Below are 21,401 nucleotides of genomic sequence, written 5' to 3'. Positions count from 1 at the left end.
TAATTCATAGATGATTAATATCTTGCAAACATAAACATTTATAACAGCACAAATTTTTATTAGGTATAGTAATTCCTTTTTTGTACACTTACATAGAATACATAGCCTATTATAATTTTCATTATCTTTGATTATGATAATAAAAAATATAAATATTTATTAATTTGAAGTTTGATAATTGTGTCTCTGGCAAAACTCTGGAAAATATTTGATGGATATAAATATGTTTTAATGAAGTTAAATAAGCAAAATCACAAGGAATTACTGCATTAAAACAGCAAATCCAAACTTCTGACTAATTATATTAGTTTGTTGCAACTTAAAAAACATAGCTTGTATCCTGGGATCTTTTCCAATAGTGCAATGTGTTTTGTTAAATTTATTTTTGTTTCGGCTTGTTTTTTTTAATATAAGTAAAGAAGAAAAAAATAAATTGAAACAAAAACAATAATAAGGAAATAAGGTACAATCATTTGGGTGTAAGTATATTGAAAAGTTACCTCTTGAAGTTAGCTTTCCAGCCCCTAATATGGTAGAAAGGCACTAACTGACAGCACAGTAGATGAACTATACCACCATGAAGCATCCCATCCAGCTATCCAAACAAACTAGTGTAGCTCCAAACCACCACTCATTCACCAAGGCAACTATGACTATCATGCCCTAAACAAGCTTTATATACAGCAAGGTGTGCATTTGCATATAGTAGTGTCATGTTGTTAAATGGCCTTATTATTTAAGTTATAACTTATAAAACAAGCCAAAACAAAAATAAATTAAACAAAAACCACTGCGCTAATTGAAAAGATCCCAGTGTATAAACTATACTGTGTTTTTTTAAGTTATAACAAACTAATATAATTAGTCAGAGGTTTAGATTTACTGTTTTAACAGAGTTCTTCCTTGTGATTTTGCTTATTTAACTTTATTAAAATGTATTCATTTTCACTAAAATATATGTATATATATTAAAGGTATGATTTAATTGTCAGCACTTTTAACACTCCTACGAAATGATGTTTCTAATCCTGATTTCTCCAAGCCCGTTCCCCTGGCTGTGGTTTTGCTAGATAGTAGATAGGGACAGTGGGAATCTCGTTAATCCATTCATTAATGGATTTAAATGGCAATTTCATTTAAATACAGAATTATTAACCTAATATTAATAACCTTTCAAGTTGCTCTGGGGCCTATTAGGCCCCACTTTTCGTAGGAGTGTTAACATAAAAGTCTGTGACTGAAATGAAATCAATTAAATGTGGAATATTTTCAGACCATTTACGTGTTTTTAACTGCTTGAACATTCATACAAATTTAATGATACTTTTGTGAAGTGACAATTTTTACTTGATTTGTAAAGGATTTCTTATTGTTTATATAAAATTTAAATACAGTAGCAATATTTAGTAAATGGTTTAGTAATTATTAGTTTAATCACAGTTAATCTATATGACTATCTGTATATCATGACGGTGTCAATTAAAGCATCAGTAGATTATCTATTTCCACCTGAACGGACAGAGCATCAGACCTAAGGCCAGACACCAGATTGGAGATCAGACACCAGATCACCCAGAAGACATGGAAGACTATACTCCAGTTGGAGACATGATCGTGGATGGACAAGTTCAGATGAAGGAAAAGAAAAGCCCTAAGGAACTCAAAGATTTGGACATGGTAGTTACTGATGGTCTAGAGATTGCAATTTGTGGTATGTTTCACACCCTGAAGTATTAGTTTCTGTTCAGCTAAGACAATTAAGCAAACTTTACACTTTAATGTAGATTATACTGAATAGAATTAAGTTTAGCAAATACATATATGTTGTTGCTGTATATTCCTTTTTATTAGAAATGATAATATAAAAAATAAGCTGTGCTTTCAGGCACATGAAAAAAATTACATTTTGAGTGTTCATGTATTTAGACAAGTATTTGTTTTCACGTCATAACTACATATTCTGGTACTGTGTGGCTTCAATTTCTAAAATACATGCATCTTGACAAATTACACATACTTACCATCCTTGTCTGTATGTGATTCAAGCAAAATTCAAAGCTTGTGGATGTACATACATTAATAGTTTATTAATCCAGATTTACATTTTTACATGTATATAAGTTAATCTCACAAATACTTTAATTGTGAATTTCAACATATTTAAAACTTAGTGGTTACTTAAAAACTATATAGTAGATTTGGGCTTAAGAGTTTTTGTGTTTTAAGCACTGGTGTAAATGACTTACATGTGCACAGTAATTATTACTGCTAATTAATTTCTATTTATCTTACCAGTTTGTAACTTTCCTTACAAAAATTTCAACTCTGCTACTAAATATTCATTTTGCTGGCTATTGAAGTTGTGGTTTTAACAGATTATTGAACTGTTTTAATCAATTTGAACAACTCGTAACTAATATCTTTTATTTGCTGTCTTAAAATGATTTAACTATAGACATTTTAGTAGTAATACATTGTGCTTTGAAGTTAGAATTTTTTCTGGTGAACAGAATATTGATATTTGGCCATCTGAATTTTAATTTATTTAAGAAACAAATTTAACTTTACAGAATGGTCTGTTACTATTATATTTCTATACTCATCCAACTAAGTAGATTTGCAACAATTAATAATCTAAAAGTATTGACAAATATATGTAAACATTAATCCACATTGCTTTATGATTGATGTGACAAAAGAAATATCTCAATCATAATTGTACTACTTGATGGAAAAATTTCAGAATTTCAAAATGTTTACTGTCCTTTTTCAAAGTTTCTTCAATTAAATGTATTTAAAGTAGTTTTAGGGCTTTTAAAATATTCACATGAAGTTTTAGATAATTAGCAAAAACTGGCTTAAAATCTGTTGTTTAAATCAGAGGTAGATTACTTTTTAAATACAATAGAGAAAACCAGAGCAATAAGAGTCTGTTTGATGCTAATTTTAAGTGGATGATATAGCTAAATATAAATTGATAATTTTTATGCACAATTAGACTTCAAAATAAAAGACAGGAATAACAATTACAATATTTTTGTTGATTTGGTTTTCAAACAGGTACTGAAATTTATAAAAAAATTTTGTGCAAGATTGACAGGTTTTGTACCTGAACACCATTATCAGTTTTTCCCGATTAAAGTAAGCTAACCCTTTAAATCAAATGTAACTTCTTAACCCTTAAATGGCAGCCATCATTAATTGATGCTGCTACCTACAACATTCCTGCTCTTTGAGGGTTAATCATTGAAGCAAATTTTGTATAAAACAGTGACTAGAAGAGTGCAGTATTATAAATTGTTGGTTTCTTTGTTGTTGTTTTTAAAGTATAACTATGCTGAGCTATTTGAGCTGTTTCCTTCTTGAATTAAACCTAGTATTTTAGCATTACAATTCTTCTAGTTTGCTGCTGAGCCACCAGGGAATATAATATCATAAATGAACAAAGACAAAAAAATGACATTGTAAACATTGATTCAGTAGTTTGGTATCAATAATATTTTCAACTTTAAAAAATAATATTATGTTTAAATGAAAACTTTTATTTTCAGGGGATGGCAAACCTGTGACACTAAAACTTAACAATAAGCCAGTGATGAATTCAGTCCACACACCAACAATCAATGAATCAAAAGTTAAATATTCTGACAAGGAGATTGACAACAAAAAGAAAGTTAGTAATATTTCAAATTTAACATTAATAACTTCTTTATATTTGTTTTCTAGACCTTTAATGATTTATTTTTAACACACTACTTTTCACCTTGTTAATGTTCTGAAAACAAGAAGTTCTGGATCTCTAGTAAGTGGGAGTACTCATACGTAGAATATGTTTCATACGGAAATTATCTTATCTTCAAAGTTGTATATGTTAAACAGTAATAAATATACAATACATGGATATCACAATGATTAAAATAATTTTTTTCTTTAATTATTCTAGTTGCAATTATTTCAGAATAGCCTCTAGTACAGTGGTTCTTAACCTGGGTTCAATCGAACCCCAGGGGTTCGGTGAGTCAGTCTCAGGGGTTTGGTGGAGATCAACACACACACACTGTGTGTGTATATGCAAAAACGGCTCGTTTGGGTTGAGAAAATATTTTATGTAGAAGAGTGAACAACGTTTCGACCTTCTTCGGTCATCGTCAGGTTCACAAAGAAAGAAAGAGGTAACTGACCGGAAGCTGACCACATGTTTGGAAGGAGTTGTGTAACTGAGTGTTGGAATGTAGAGGGCGGTGTTAGATGTTTGAATATATAATTTTATTTTATTATATTTAATATAGGTATAAAGGCATTCCTTTATATTGGTTTATTTTGGGTTTAAGTTGTTGTATAAGTAAGGCTTCTTTAATACTGCATTTATGTTTGTTTCTTTATTTAGTATTTGAGTGTTTTCTATGGTTATGTTGTGTTTATTTGGCTTGCAGTGTTCGAAAACGTGTGAAGGTGACTTTTTATGTTCTTTGAGAGGTAACTGACCGGAAGCTGACTATGGTCACCAGATAAAATTAACGATGAATTAGACAAAATAAAACAATACTTCATTAACATCAATAAGTTTCCCCCACAAACCGTAGAAAACATTATACGCACAAACTTAGACAGAAAGCAAAATCAACCAACTAAAGTAAATATATCTCACGAATCAAAAAATCACGAAACCATATACTGCTGTATACCATATATTCCTGACATCAGCAGACAAATAACCAACATTTGGCAAAAACTAGTAACAAAATATAACATTCCAGTTAATACCAAATTTATTCAAAAACCAGGCACAAAACTGAGGTCTATACTATGTAAAAACTACACTGAGAAACACCACACCAACATTATTTATGAAATACAATGTGATAACTGCCACGACTTCTATATTGGAGAAACAAGTAGAAAAATGGAAACCAGATTCAAAGAACATAAAGTCACCTTCACACGTTTTCGAACACTGCAAGTCAAATAAACACAACATAACCATAGAAAACACTCAAATACTAAATAAAGAAACAAACATAAACAAACGCAAAATTAAAGAAGCCTTACTTATACAACAACTTAAACCCAAAATAAACCAATATAAAGGAACACCTTTATACCTATATTAATATAATAAAATAAATAAAATTATATATTCAAACATCTAACACCGCCCTCTATATTCCGACACTCAGTTACACAACCCCTTCCAAACATGTGGTCAGCTTCTGGTTAGTTACCTCTTTCTTTCTTTGTGAACCTGATGATGACCAAAGAAGGTTGAAACGTTGTTCGCTCTTCTACGTAAAATATTTTCTCAACCCAAACGAGCCATTTTTGCATATATATTTCTCTATAAGTTGGTTTTCTTGACACACTGTGTGTGTGTTCGTTCCCTTCATCCCACTCATATGATTTGTGACGTCATGCTCCACTTGGCCATCATTGGCTGTGGCTGATCACGTCACATTACTTGGCCTTAATATCTGTGCTGCAGGGAACTTCATGTACTTAGCAGTCGACTTGTGACTATAGTAATTGTTCATCATTTGTGATTGTTTTCCTAACCTTTTAATTCCTTCATACTAATTATGTCGAGCAAAAACAGAAAGTAGTCAGATGAATACGTACAATATGGATTCACTTGTATAACAAAACATGATGAGAGTCAACTTCCTCAATGCATGATTTGCAATGCCAAGTTGAACAATTCTTGTCTAGCACCAGCAAAACTAAGAGAACACTCCCTAAATCTGCATGGAGATGGGGAATAGGGAATACAAGAACACAACTCTTGCTGAATTCAAGGTAAAAAGAGCCAGGTTCGATGAAAAGGCTACCTTGCCTGTGTTTGGCTTTGTACCCATCGACAAACCATTTCTCACAGCATCGTACAAAGTTGCGTACTTGATTGCAAAGCAGGGCAAACCACACACCATTAGTGAAGCACTCATAAAACCAGCTGCATTGAAGATGGAGAATATCATGCTGGGAAAAGCTGCTGAAAATAAGTTATCCCAAATTCCTCTTTCAAATGACACCATCAGCACCAGAATAGATAACATGAGGAATGACATCTTGGCTCAAGTAGTTGCAGATTTGATTTCAAGCCTAGCAAAATTCAGCCTTCAACTCGACGAGACCACCGACATTTCCAATCTAAGCCAGCTTGTTGTATTTGTGCGCTATGTGAAGAATGACGAGATAAAAGAAGATTTTTTTTATTTTGTAAGCCTCTTACAACAACAACTAAGGCAGCTGACGTGAAGAAACTTGTGGATAACTTCTTCAGAGACAACAATCTTTTGTGAGATATGGTTTCTGCAGTTTGTTTGGACGGAGCTTTAGTCATGCTGGGATGAAACTAATCTTGGTGCGCTGGTAAAAGCTGATGTACCACACATCATTGTAATGCACTGTGTTCTGCAAAGGAATGTGTTGGCAACAAAAACCTTGCCTTCAAAACTGGCAAAAATTTGTAGTGGAATGTGTGAACTTTGTGCAAAATAGTGCCCTGAAGCACCACATCTTCAAAGAGCTGTGTAATGAAATGGGCTCTGAATTCGAGGTACTTCTGTACCATTCTAACGTTTCGTGGTTATTCCAGGGAAGGGTGCTGAATCTTGTTTTTGCCATGCGTGTGGAATTAGCCCTGTCTTTGCGAGAGCACCAACATTGTCATGCAGATTGCTTTGAAAAATCTGAGTTCATTCTCATTTTGGTGTACATGGCCGATATCTTCAATGCTCTCAAATATCTCAATCAACAGATGCAGGGCGGTGGAGTCAACATCATCGAAGCGGAAGAAAACCTGAAGGCTTTTCAAAAAGCTACCCTTATGGAAACGACGAACAGAGAATGATAACTTCGCAAACTTTCCCCTGCTGGACGACTGTGTAAGTAAGATTGAAGATGTGTCTGAAATCGGAGACATTTCTGTACCCGGGGAACTGAAGCAATCAATTGCTATGCACTTAGATGAGCTTGCAAAGTCTCTCGACGGGTACTTCCCCACCAGAGAGTCATATCCAGCATGGGTGAGACAGCCATTCGCGTTTAGTGTTGCGACAGCAGATGTCAATGATGAATACCTCGATGAAATCATTGAACTTCAGCAGAGCCAGGTTCAACAGCAGCTTTTCAGAACAACAACGCTATCAACGTTTTGGTGTCACCAAATCGTAGTGTACCCTCTTATTGCTAAGAAAGCCCTTGAGATACTCATACCGTTTGTTACAACGTATCTTTGCGAGCAATCCTTTTCGATGATGGTAGACATAAAAATGAAGAAAAGGAATAGACTTTGTTGTGAAAATGACATGAGAGTGGCACTTGCCTTTCAGAGACAGGTTCAGAAATGCATGGCTTCACCTTGGCAACATCATCAAAGGTCACATTGATTTGCAGTAAATATTCATTGAGTTATGTTTTTGTTTTTGTGTGAAATTCACGTTTTGTTGGTTTTGTTCTTTGAACACAGTGATATTGTGTGCAACTAACTATCTACTAATGTTTTGAATTTGAAAAAAATCAAATTTTATTTTTCCAATTACAAAGAGTTTAGTGAATGCAAGTATGAAACTCCCAGGGTTCAGTACCTCCAACAAGGTTAAGAACCACTGCTCTAGTATATTGTCATTTGTTGAATGCAAACTGAACTATTTTATATTCAAGTTTTTCTGTAATGATATGGATGAATTAACTTGCCAATAAAAGTTTAAGATTTCATGGAGACTTTCATATATCAAAACAAATATTATACCTCTGCAATGTCCATTTTGACAGGGTAGGTTATTTAGTGAATTTTTATGATAGTTCTCATTTATCTGTGTTAGTATTTTTCTAGTAAAAGAGAAGTAAGATATTCAGTCAATAACAAATAGTGAGAAAGCTTCAACAGAATCTTTTATGCAGTTTGTAAGATTAATTTTTATAAATAATAGTGTGTGTGTGTGTACATATTCAGGTTTATCAAGTGACTTTACTGTTTCTGCTATGAGTAATAAAGTATAACATTTTACCATCCTTGTATGCAAACCCTGTTGAATTAAATTGCTGTTGTTTGTTGAATTTTACTTAAAACAATTTGAGAGCTGTATATGTCACCTATCCTTAAATTGCAAGTGATAGATTAGATAGAAGATGACTAGTCAATACCATCTACCACCAGTTGATGGGCTACTGTAATTGAATAGTGGGTTTTGATTATTACACTTATAATGTATCCATAGCCTCAAAATAAGAAGTGGGATATTTATTTCATGGTAGCTGGTTGTGAACCTAAAAACCTTGGATCCAAGATCCAGCACATTAACCACGTTGCATGAAGTAAATTTTAAATTGTTAATATTTGACAGTTTAAAGTTTTACATAATTTACCTGTAATGTTTTCAAAGTACAAAATACATTTTGATATAGTAACTGTAAAGTTAATGAATGTTTTTAATATTAGAAAAATGTCAATTTTTCCATTTCTTGGTAAGTCATGTTGATGAAACATCAGAAAGAAAAAAAAAAATGTATTAAGATTCATTTGTACTGGAGTAAAAATATTAACTTCAAACCAAGACCGCATAAATACGGTTCAGTTTGTGATGGAAAAAAATTTGATTGTTGGGAAAAAATGAAATATTATTACATAAGAAGCTTTAAGCCTTTTTCTTTAGCATCTTTACTTAAATCTCAAAGTAGAATCTCACAAAGAAATTATAATCCCTGTTTGGACCATAAAGCATGTTTCATGTGTTGAATATACATCTGCATATCATTGTAGATGTTGCTTTTAATAATTTAGACATTTTTACTATTCACTGGACAAAGACTTGATGTGGTCAAAGTGTGAAATCTTAAATATTTTTTACAAGATTGGGAAATGATTTTTTTCCAAAAACATACTTGCAGTCTGTTGACACAGTTATTTGTCATCCTTCACTTTGCTGATATAAGTATTGGTCTCACCTTCTCTGGTCTTTAATACCCCATTTAAATGCCATTGGTAATTTTTGGACATGTGGGACTCTCCATCTGTGTCAATATATGGATGCCCATATATGGTGATGGGACCTCCTAGAGAAGGTTCTGCTTTTAAGTTTACCTCCTCTTGGATTTCATGCTCACACAGTTGTTCACTGTGTATGGCAACCCATGAAGAGGAGGAGAGGATTGTGGTGGTTGAGGGGTCCAACCCTAACATACCACTTTGGCTTTGAATTCCTGGAGATAAATGGCCTTAGGTGCTCCCTTCAGGGTCAGTTGGCTGGTTCTCATGGGTTAGAGTCAACTGAGTACCAATACTGGATGTTCTCAGAGGTGTTGCAGATCTTGTGTCTGCTGGTGTTTGGATTTAGTGTCCATAAAAACACTGGCATTGCTACCGGGCCTTTTGCTTTCAGCTCTGTAGTTATCCCCTCATAGGGTTCCATGATGGGTGGAGTCCGTTGACACTGAACTTTTCTCTTTCTCATGGCTTTTGGATCTCTCACCCACTCATTGTGAAGGTTAAACAACTCTTGATTCATATGCAACTACATTTGGAATGCTTTAATACTCAGTCCTAAGCTACAATTGATAATCTACTGTGATTCCTCATTTTACCCTTACTAGCTGAAAAATTCTTTGGGCAGACACCACCATTTTTATTCATAAGGAATTGAAAGGGCTCACTGACTTTCTCATTTTTGTCAAAAAATTAAGATTCCAGAGACATTCTGGTTGAAACCAAAACATACCAAACTCCTCTTGAAGCCCAAAACCTTTGAGGATTTGTCTATTCAGGTTACTACTCTGAACACACCTCAGAAGAATTATTGCTGAGAGGGATCTTCTTAACATCCTCACATCAGAGATTTTCTCTGATCTCTCCAGTCAAGGAGTTTTACCCTTGCACTTTGTCTCAACTTGCAAAGATGGGGTACTTTGGTCTACCTGCCTTTTCATTTTGACATTCACATCTCCATGTCCCCCTATGTCTGTGAAGGTAAGTTGCTTACATTGTTAGATAAATTGGCCCTTTCTCTTTAATCCTCTTTCATGTTTTTAATGCCAATCATCTGGTCAGTCTAAGGCCTCTTGCCATGGTTGTTTGGTGAAAAAAGATTGTGAGGTACACCAAGAGTCTTACTGTATCAACTGTTATAGCTCCCATCCTTTATATTTCCATTCGTGTCCCAAGTAGATTAAGAAAAGAGGTACAGCACTTTAAGACTCCTATCAAGGTGTCCTATTCTGAGGCACAGAGAGTTTTGTCTTTCATGCCAACAATGACATGCTGCCACCCTCTAATCTACAACATTAATGGGTTTGCAGACTGACCTTTCCATCTTCCAGAAGAGTTTTTTTTATCTTCAGAATTGGTTGCCTTCTGTGAAAAGGGGAGTTGGCAGGCCCATGTAAGTGCCTGGCTCTTTCCCTACCTTTGTTTCTGGTAGCAGCTCAAGTCCCTCTGCATCATCCCTAAGGTGAAAAACTGTTACACATTTGCACCCACAGTCACTAAACTCACCATTTTCTGACAGAGTTCAACCTCAGGCAGAGCCCATGAAGGCATTCATCTGTTACTAAATAATAATGACCATACTGGAACAGTAAAACTGTTGATGCTCAGGTTCAAACTTGGGCAGCATTAAGGCTCTGACTGATTCATACCTTCCACCCTGTTTCTCTTAGCAGAAACACTTTCTCCTTCTGATGCCATCAGTTTTCCCTCTATAGGAAAGACAGGTTTTGTGACAGTTGAAGCCATGGTGATGTGTCATTGCTGTTTGCCCAGCATGTGTTTTTCACATCTCTGTCACTAGTCACTCCACTTGATGCTATGGCTGTTCGTCCTTTTTTTGGGTTGTACCATAACTATTTGTTCCATCTACCTGTTTTCAGGAGAGACTTGCAATTAGTCAAACCAAGATGTTCTTTTAGATCAGTTGCCATCTCCCATTCTTCTCTTAGGTGATTTCAATGGACGTTACCAGTATTGATGGAAGGGGGTCATTCTGAGGAGCACATGTTCTCAGATCATTACCTCTCTCTAGTCAGTGATGGATCTTTTACTTACTTTAATGCATCCAGTCAGTCTTTTACTGCCATAGGTATCTCTATCTGTTCACCCTCACCCTATTCATTTTTATTAGAGTATGGAGAGGTTGTGACACATGTGGCAGTGATAATTTTCCTATCATCTTGCAGGAAGCTAGCTATGGTTGATGTCACCTAATATACGTACCACGGTGGAAGTTGGACCAGACAAACTGATTCTAATTCACCACTGTAATGGAACTTGATTCTGTCATTCTCTGTTTACCATCTATTGATAACTGTATGAGAGCAGTAAATGACTGTATAATCCAGGCAGCTGCTTATTCTGTTCCTTTGATCTTGACACATTTTCCACAGCATGCTCATCCATGGTAGAGTCTGGTCTGCCAGGAGGCTTGGAAAGCTCAAGAACAAGCCTGAGAGAATTTCCGATGGTATCCCTCTCTTCCTAACTGCATTTTTTTATTCACGGACCAGAAGGAATCTGGGATTAAGTTCACCTACAACATTTCTAGTTCAACCATTTCCAAATTCAGAAGGTGATGGGTTGTACACCCCCAACTTCTATCAGTCTGGCTCTTTAATGGCCAGGAAATTGTCATTTCTAACACCCTTGGAGAGAGGTTTTCTAAACTTTCTAGTTCTTCTGCCTTCTCAGTTTTAAGGCTATCAAAACATGGGCTAAGAGAAAACCACATTTCTTTTGAGATGGGTCTCTCTGACTACAATTACCCATTCACCATAATGGAACTGTAGAATTTTTTTCATTGGTCTGGAAGTACTTCAGTTGGACCCAACAATTTTCATTATGAGATCATGCACCATTTATCTTCTGCTTCTCTTTTTATCTTTCTGGCTGTTTTCAACCAGATTTGGCAGGAAGATATCTTTGCTGATGCTCAATGCCAGGCTATTATTCTACTCTTTTTTTTTAACTCTAGGAAGGATCCTAAGATACCAACAAACTATTGATCTCCATAAAGTCTTGGAGAGGATGGTCAAACAACCTCCTCTCACCCACCCAGTTTGAGTTCCAACTTCAGCACTATACCATGGATTACCTGATTTGACTTGAAACATCAATCAGGGAAATCTTTCTTATGACCTTTGATTTTGAGAAGGATTATAACATGATGTGAAGGTACAGAATTTTACACGACCTCCACTCCTACTGGTTATGTGGTCATTTGCCCATTTTTATTCAGAATATTTTATTCAACAGGTGATTCCATCTCCATGTGGGCTCTACACTTGTTCATTCCCACAGGAACTTGGAGTCTCTCATGACTGGGCCTTGAAAGTCACAATTTTCAGTATTATGGTCAATGATATTATTCATCAGGTTCCTTTGACTGTTGCAGACTGTCTATATGTTGATAACTTTCACATTTTGTGTCAGCTGCTTAAGACTGCCTTCAGTCATCTTGTGCACTGGACAAGTGCACATAGTTTTTAGTTTTTTTTATTCCTCAAAAATTGTTTGCATGCACTTTTGCTGCCAGCAGAGATTGCATCCAGATTGACTTGGTGACATCTTTCTCTGTGGTGCCAGAAATGGGTCTTATTTTTTATTGCAACCTGACTTTTATACTTTTATTCCATACATCAAGCAGTTTCACGTAAGGTGTACCTGAGCACTGAACATCCTCTTCATCTACCTCTTGGGGAGCTGATAAATATATTATGTTACAGATTTATCATGCCTTCATAAGATCAACACTCAATTCGGGTCTTTGTTCTATAGTTCACCCAGGCCTTATGCTCTTAGAATGCTGGATCTTGTTGACAATTAGGGGCTCTGGCTGTGTATAGGGGCATTCCACACTTTACTGGTATAGAGTTTGTACACTGGGTTCCATGATCCACTTTAGTATGCTACTAAACTGCATTCCTTGCCAGAGCACCCCACTTAGGATTGTGTTTTACATCATCAATGGGCTGTTCTATTCAGTAAAATACAATACATTATTTCATCTTTAGATTTCCGTATTGGAACACAAATGACCGACTTGGGTTTGGTATTGAACAATATTTTTCAGTTTAGTGTTCAACCCATTCTTTAATTGTATGATACCATTACTTGAAGAAAGCAGATACTCCAGACTGGATGTACTGCCTTCTCATTGCTGAATATTTCTTGAACCATTCCTTCTTAGCTATTTATACAGATGATTCAAAGTCAGATACCTCTGTGGATTCTGCCATCTTTTGTCATGGCTCAGTGGTTGTGCATAGACCCCACTTTACAGTTGAGTTCTTTGCCATCTCTCTTGCCTTGGATCATGTAACATCATAGAGCTGGACTCAGTTTTTTGCTGTCTTTTTTACCAAGTTGTCTTTTCACAAAGCCAATCTGGATAACCACCTTCTGCTCCTTTTCTTCATTTACTTTCTTGTGTTTGTAAGAGTGTATTGCATCTTGGATGATGAAAAGGTTGAGGGGACTTCTCAGTTTTTCCTCTTTCACCTGATGTTGCTAGTGCATGCTGTAATATTTACTGCTTTATTTTACAACAGGAAAACTATATACCTTGTACTTTTGTATATCTTGTTCACATGCTTTGGATTACTGCTACTAGGTGGATCTATATTTTGATTCCACAGACTAGATATATTTTTAGACATATGGGGCTCCATACTGGACCTTGTGATCACTTTTAACAGTTCACAATTTCTTGTATTTGTTTGACTCTCATTCTTGCTCTGAAATATTTTTTCTTCTCTTCAAAGTTTTGTTGGATGCCCATCAAGGGTCCTCACCTAAATTGACAACAAATATATTGGTCATTATTGTTGATTTTATTCTGGTTTCCTGGCTAGTATGTTTTGGGATTTATTTTCTTGAGATACCTTGTTGATTGCATTGAGTTATTTTAACTGATTTAGTCCTTGTGAATTACCTAAGGTCCTGCTTTTCATCCCTTGATTTTTGTTGATATCCCAGACACTTTGTGATTGTGAACTGATGGCACCCATTTGCTTTTACTTTGTTGTTTGCTTCTACATTTTTTTTTGCTCCTGCTAGTTGTGGTGTGACTACACCTCAAGTGTCCCAATCCCTGGTTTCTGTTTCTCACTGTATGAATACTCTGAAGGGATTACATCCTCAGTTTCAATGCTCCTCCTCTCAGGCTGTCACCAACAGTGCTGGTGCCTACTCACAATGGGTGGGGTCTGTAAGAATGAAGTTGCACCATTTGATGAACACATGATATTCATTACAGATCCATGAGTACTTCAGATTCTAGCATTGGGGTTGGTCTTTCCATTCATTTTTCAACTTTGATTATCCTTCCAACTTATGGTATTTCCACCCCAATAGTCATTGGAATGTGGAAGTTCATTCAAAGTTATTTGTCACAGGTGTTGTAGAGAGAGTTAATCCCATTCTTGTGGGATTTTATTCCCATTATTATTTTGTGACCAAGACAATGGAATATTGGCAAATGATTGTCTGTCTTTCATGCCTCAATCAATTCTTTGTTCTTCCTAGGTTCATAAGGAGTTCACTTCTTAACCTATATTAGCTTCTTTCATCTGGTCTGTGGATGAACAAGTTCAGTATTGCTGATGCATTTCTAGTGAGTCCATTTAAGGTTTAATTCATACTGTTGAGTTTAGCTTCTGCATCAATATGTTTTCTGCAAGGTCATACAAATTTTTCAACATGTTTTACATTTGTATCACCCAACTCCCATGCAGCTCCAGGCTATGGAACATGCAGTTGCGTTCTTACTTATATGGATGATTTTATCTCTTTTGGTGATGTTAGCATCCCTCTAATCTGTGATTCCTTCAGGACAAACACATGGTCCCTTCAGTGGTTGCTATATGACTAATTAGATCAGGAATTCCAATCCACTGGATCATCCAGTCCAGACTCCTTCATCAGGAGCTACATTTTAGTTTTTGAGTGATGGTTGGATCAGTTTAACACTACCATCATTCTACGTGTACCACCCTTTTATCCTGAGTTTCATCTCTTTACAGATGACTCACTTCAGGGAAGGGGTGTATATATTAAACTTCAGGAATTACAGAGTATATGGATAAAAAATGAATCTTCCATCAACATCAATAATTTAAAACTTCTTACTGTCCAACAGGCTATGGTTCAAAGTCTCAATCTATTACAGGGGAATATTGTCATGATTCTTTCCATCAATCCCTCATTGGTCTCTTGAATCTCCTGTTATGGAGGCACATGTTCTCCAGACCTGTTTCAGTTCATTCAATTTCTCCCAAACAAACAAATTCTCCATTGTATGGTTTTCTGATGAACTTGCCCTCAGTTCAAGTGTTCAATGATTGATGTGTTTTTAACTCTTTGAAACTCAATTAAAGGCGATTTAGGTTCCAGTACCTCATCCTTAGTCTTTAGTAATAGATACATTCAATCCAGATTGGATGGTATTGCACCTCTGTACCTTTCTTCCAATTTGTATATTATTCAGAGTACTGGCTATGATTTAATTCTTTACTTGAGAGCTGTTGGTAGCCCATGATTGGTTGACCTATCCATGGTTTCTTTTTCTACAGTATCTTTGAAAGGGTCCACCTTTGTCTCTGTTGAGGCAACCTTGATCCACCATTGGACACCCAGACTTTCCCAAGCTCATTGTCTTAAGTGTGCATTGCAAGGAATTTGAATCTACTTTACCAAAATGTGTTCACCATGTATAATATTTTGACTTGGGTCTATCTTTGTACCCTGTTTATTTACGTAAGGTAGCTTTATTAACTACCTCTTGTTATTTTTCAACACTGGCAAGATTTTTACTCTTCAGGGTTATCCAGCCTTCTCCACTCATTTAGTCCTTCTTTCCAAACAGCCTTTTCCTGTACTGAACTGGGATATAATGGTTGTATTACATGCTTTGTCTCAACATCATTTTGAGCCTTTAGCTTCATGTACCATGTATCACTTAATGGGCACTTTTATTATACTGCTAACATGTGAATGTCATAGGTTGTAGTTGTTTGAGCTACATGTGCTCAAATCTCTTTCTCATTATGCTTTGGTCCTGCTATCTCCTGATACAGTCTTTTCTTCCTAAGTTTCTGGACTTTCTTTTCTGGTGGGGGACTTTCTTTTCTGCAAGTCATATATTGTCTGATTCTTCACTTTTCTATGTATTTCACTGTTCATTTCAAATATCTGCTAGAATATATTATACAGACTGGTATGTGGCCTTCTGTCAAATACTTTCCCTCCTATTATTTACATGATGTGGCTGTTTCTTCTTTTGACATTTTACAACTACCTCCTTTGAATATTTTAACAATGTGCTAGATTATATGGAGCAAAGAGTATTTTTGTCCTCTTGTCTCTTTCTTCCCCAGGGTCCTTTACATCTTTTTTATTGGATCTCACTCTGTGGTAAGTGTTGTTCAGACAGGTGTGCTTTTATCAATCCAATTCTGTAATAGTACTAATTTTAATTACACTTTATACTGGTTGCAACAGGTTCTGTAGAAATGAGGTGTTCCATAAAACCATTTAGGCACTCATCAGATAATAATACCATATTCTAATACACTGCCTTTCATGGACTATCATGAGTAAAGCTAAAGAATATCGTGCCATCCCTGCTGATCATCAGACTGAATATATCACGGTCAGTTTCTTTTCCAGATTTAGGAAATTTGGTTAACCTTTTGGACTGTGGCACTGTTTCTCAGAGCTCCAGATCATGGATTACCCTCCTTCTCCTTCCAGTTCTACTGGTGGAGTTAGGGAGTATTTACTACACCCAGTTTTTAATTTTAGTCACTGGGGGCTGGGACAGGGACTTTTCCATAGAGTGAGTTTTTCCTATAGCAAAGCCACATTAGGCTATCAGCTGAGCCCACTGAGGGGAACCAAACCCCTGATTTTAGCATTGTAAATCTGTAGACATGCTGCTATAGTAGCAGGGTGTTTTTTCCATAGAGACCTACTCATAATACTAGTTCAGATTTGATGCTAAACTATGCAGTTGGGGTGTGCATGACCTTTCTTTTTGAGCAATACCAGTTGTTAATATATTACTCATGGAAGGAGGTCTACTATCTTCTTATAATTCTGAATGCAGAGTGGTCCCATCTTAGGTCCTTTGTGGAGCATGGTGCTCTGTGTTATTTCCATAATTCTGAGGATGATTGCAATGCTTCTTGCCCACTCAGCTGGGTAGTGAGAATGAATATTTATAATTCCAGACTGGATAAGTTGTGGTCCATTGGTTCAGCAAGGCATATACAATACCACATTCCAAACTTGTGGTGTTGCTTTTTGGACTTCTTCAGGTTTGTCTACTTTAATGTTGCTTAATTTGTTTTTGTGATTCTGGTGGTTTAAAACACATTTCTCTATAACTACAGGGTGGGATTTTATCAAAAGAATATATATATATGTATGTAACACTGCAGTCCAATTGCCCTAGCCACCAACATGAAATATAGGGACCAAGACTTCTTAATTCCATTCCTGAGTTGTGGAACCTTAGCTGTTTGATTGCAACTGCCCTTAACAAAGATTATCCATGTCCTATTTCACTCATGATACAGGAATTACGTTCCAGGTGAAGGGCATACCTGTACTGGATGTCGTGCAGTTCCTCCAATAGGAATTCTAACTATGTGTCAGTAAATAAGTATGTTCTGGAAGTTAACAAAGACAGGGGGCAAGTGGAATTTACCTTGCCCACGTGATTAGAAGATGATCGGTGTTCAAAATTCCAGATTGGAAAAATTATGTTTCCTCAGGTTTCATAAGACATACAGGATTCTGTCATTTTGAGGTTTCAGTGTTACCATTTGTACTTTTTCAGGTTGAGGAGAAGGTTTGTCCAACTGTGTGTTACTTGCCTTCTCATTGTGATTCAAGTGGCTTGAAATGCATCACTATAACAGCAGGTTGGGATCCACTCAGAACTATCTGTGTGTGTGTGTGTGTGTGTGTGTGTGTGTATACATATATCCACCAACATAAAATATAGGGACTTATTATTCTAATTCTAAACAGTGGAACACTAGCTGGGTCTGGTCAATAGTGGTTACAGATCATGTAAAGTTTCACCCACAGTTCATGAATTAAATTATGGCCAAAGAATATACCTGTTCTGAATGTAGTGCGGTTCCACAGCTAGGGTGCTAAACTTCTATCGGCACACTCATGATTTGTGCAGATACATATTTTGTATAGATGACACCTTCTCCAGCCTCTTCACCTTATCAATTTGAAATCCTAGCTGCAAGTTTAAGAGGAGGTAAATATGTTTTTGAAGTTAACATTTCCTTAAATTGAAAATGTATTTCCAATAATACTTGCCTCTCACTAAGAGTTGGTGTTAGAGACTGCAGATTGAGACAGTCTCATAAATGTGATAACATTATCTAAAAGAAGTACTTATCTACAGTACCAGAATATATGGCACATTGATGTGGCTGGAAAGTGTCATGCGACAGATATTGCCAAGGGCAATTAAGTGGGGAATGAAAGATACAGGTGGGCAAAGAAAGGAAACACTGGCAGTTAAGTAACAGCTTTTAGTGTGAAAGGAAGTAAGTATTATTAGAAATACATGTTCATTTTAAGAAACGTTTAACAGTTGGTTTCTAGCTAAGCTATATGTGGGTTAAAAAAAATCCCATTTCTGTTCAAAACAATGACTTAATTGACATTCTAGTCAAATTACAAGTAGCTCCTTTAAGCCATTTACAAACAACTGTCAAGCTTACATAGCATGGAATGTGCTCTTTCTATTGATTATAAACAGGTGTTTAAGAGTAGATGTGTATAGAAAAGAGGTTTTAAAAGATTGGAATAGTAAGTAGGACTACACTTATAGCTTTGCAAAATACACTGATATATCTGCAAATCAAAAAGGTGGGAGGTTCTTATTTTAGATTGTAACTTGTTCATTTCTGAAGTTTCTAATTCGTTAAACACAGCAAACATTGTATACTTTGTATGATGAAATATAAGCTGAGCAAGAAGACATACCATACAACACACAAATAAACATTTGACTTTTTTTACATTTTCTTTCACAATAAGAAATTCAAACACATATTAAAATATATTGATATATATTATAAACTACCTTGTAATGCTAATATTATTGACATACAATGATAACCAAGTTGTTTAGTTAGATTTTGAAAATAACTAAAACATCCTCACATGTACCCTTTGATCTGGGAATTGAGAGAGTTAACTGGCCATAAGCAGTATTATTATATTATATACAAATTATTTTAAATTCTCATTTTTTTATGCAGTTAATAAAGAAGTAATAGTATTAAAATGAAAGACTAGTTTTAGTTTTAGTCTTCTTGTGAAAAGAATATTTTGTTTAATGTATATTTACATTAGTAAATTCATGTGCTCTCTAGTAGGTCAATAATAACTTTCTGGACTTACAACACAAAATATGTGTTAGGTTAGATTCCCCTTGCAGGACAGGGCACATGTGGACTGTTGTATAGCTTTGTAGTAAAATGACAAGAAGAAATTCCTAGCCATAATCTTGTTTTTATATTACAATATTTCTACTCATTTAAGTTTCTAAGTGCTATGTTCAAATTCTAAAAGCACATCAGCTATTTCAAGACTGTATGTTAAAGCAAACAATACAGACTTTGCATGGTTTCATCAATAAAGTATTTCCTAGTTATTTATATTCTTGTATTTCTTAAAAATCATAAGGTGCATTCACATAGAGAAAGCTTTTAATTATCGTATTTATTTCCATTTCCTTCAAAGGAAAAAGATTTTCTTGGTGTAACAATGTATTCACAAAAAGAGGAAGATGCCTTGAGTGTAAAGTCAAATGGGAGTATGAAAGAGTGGAAAGAGAAAGTTAACTATCAGAAGGAACTGAGCAATCTTTCTCTTCAAGAGGAAAAAAAAGATATTAGTAAAGAAGATCTTGAAGGAAAAGAAGGTTGGTGATATATATATTTATAAGGTTGTGACATTTTTCATTTAGAATGTACTGAAAACTTTGATTTTTCTTAAAGTAGGAAAGAAGATATTCTGACACTCACCAAAGGTGAAAATATGAATGTATGCTAAATTTGCTTCTAGTTTTATAACAGTTTCATGATACATGTAATCAGAGATCCAGATATAGCATTCATATAATCAAAATGTTTGTAAGATACTTTAAAGCAAGGCACCTTGAACATGATTGTTATACATAATGCCTGCATCTGATGTGTTAATGATTAATGTAGGATACATTTTTGTGATTAGAAGCTAAATCACACTTGATATTGTGCTTATTTAATTGTATATGTTGTATGATATTTTAGTAAGGTTATACAAGTTTGTACAGACAAATAGCATTTTTAACAAAAGTTTATATGTAAGTTAAGAGTGTTCTAAATTTGACTGTACTCTTTTACATGAAACATTTGTGAGCTACATTGAGTAACAGCCTGACTCTTATTACAAAAGGTATTACTTGATTTGTTTTGGGATGGACAGAAAAGCTTATTTTATGATGTTAACTTCACTTAATTGTATCAGTGCTTTACAAAAAAAAAAAAAAGAAAAGCATAATTATTAACCTCTTTTCATTGTGAATACATAGGAAATATATGTATATACAAATATGTGTATGCTCTCCAGTGGGTAAGTGCTTATGAATTCAAAAATTGGGTTATGATAGATGTAGTGACCAGCACACAAATAGCAAATTTTGTAGCTTTGTACTTTAAAAAAAAAGACACACCAAACTGTACTTGTATGTGTATGAAGATGTAAGTTACTTATGCATGTATATGGTGCAAATATATCTTTCAAAATCTTATTAGACTAAATTAAAAATAAATAATCTGTGTTAAGTGGTACAATTGTAATAGTACAACATTTTGAATAAAGATAAAGCAAGTTAAACTGTATTTTATTTTCTAAAAAAATTATACTGTTGTAATGGTAACTAGATATTTAAATACTTACATTACTCTACGTGTTAAGTATCATATCTCATGTAGAAATAAAGATAGCCTGCAAGTTTAGAGGTAAAATTATACTGGAATAATACACAGTAAAGCTTTGAAGTCCTTGTTTTTTGTGTTTTTTTTAGTCCTAATGTGTAAAAACTATAAATTTTATAAAAGTAGGATTCCTACAAAAATTGTTTTTTGGCAATTTCTAAAAATAAGAGTCATTTTACATAGGAAGCTTGAATTGTCATAATACTGTCTTTTTTAGCTTAGGTATAAAAGATTAAAGATAATTCCTTAATGATAAGAACTCTGTTTATGCAGATGTTTAATTTTTTCATATATAATGTGCTGATAAGTAATGAGTGCATTGAACTATCTATGCAGGAAAATTATAAGATATATTTGTGTAGAAGAAGCTGTTTGCTGTGATGTTGTGTGTGTGTATATATATA

The 21,401-nt window shown here is 34.8% G+C and overlaps 1 protein-coding gene across 12 annotated transcripts in view; it reads left to right on the top strand.

The window, feature by feature from the left end:
- LOC143258477 (sodium channel protein para-like) overlaps positions 1 to 21,401 on the top strand; it is a 207,065-nt gene that overhangs the window by 139,159 nt on the left and 46,505 nt on the right. For 10 of the 12 annotated variants that reach the window (XM_076517514.1, XM_076517511.1, XM_076517513.1 and 7 more), the window contains 3 exons: positions 1,495 to 1,711; positions 3,552 to 3,673; positions 19,760 to 19,940. In XM_076517514.1, coding sequence (XP_076373629.1) covers positions 1,495 to 1,711; positions 3,552 to 3,673; positions 19,760 to 19,940 — 520 coding nt within the window. The remainder of the gene's footprint in view (positions 1 to 1,494; positions 1,712 to 3,551; positions 3,674 to 19,759; positions 19,941 to 21,401) is intronic. The other 2 variants (XM_076517512.1, XM_076517510.1) reach the window with 1 other exon arrangement.

The sequence above is a fragment of the Tachypleus tridentatus genome, chromosome 8 (assembly GCF_004210375.1).
Source record: "Tachypleus tridentatus isolate NWPU-2018 chromosome 8, ASM421037v1, whole genome shotgun sequence".
NCBI classification, from domain to species: Eukaryota; Metazoa; Arthropoda; class Merostomata; order Xiphosura; family Limulidae; genus Tachypleus; species Tachypleus tridentatus.
This window is presented reverse-complemented; position numbering and strand designations above follow the sequence as displayed.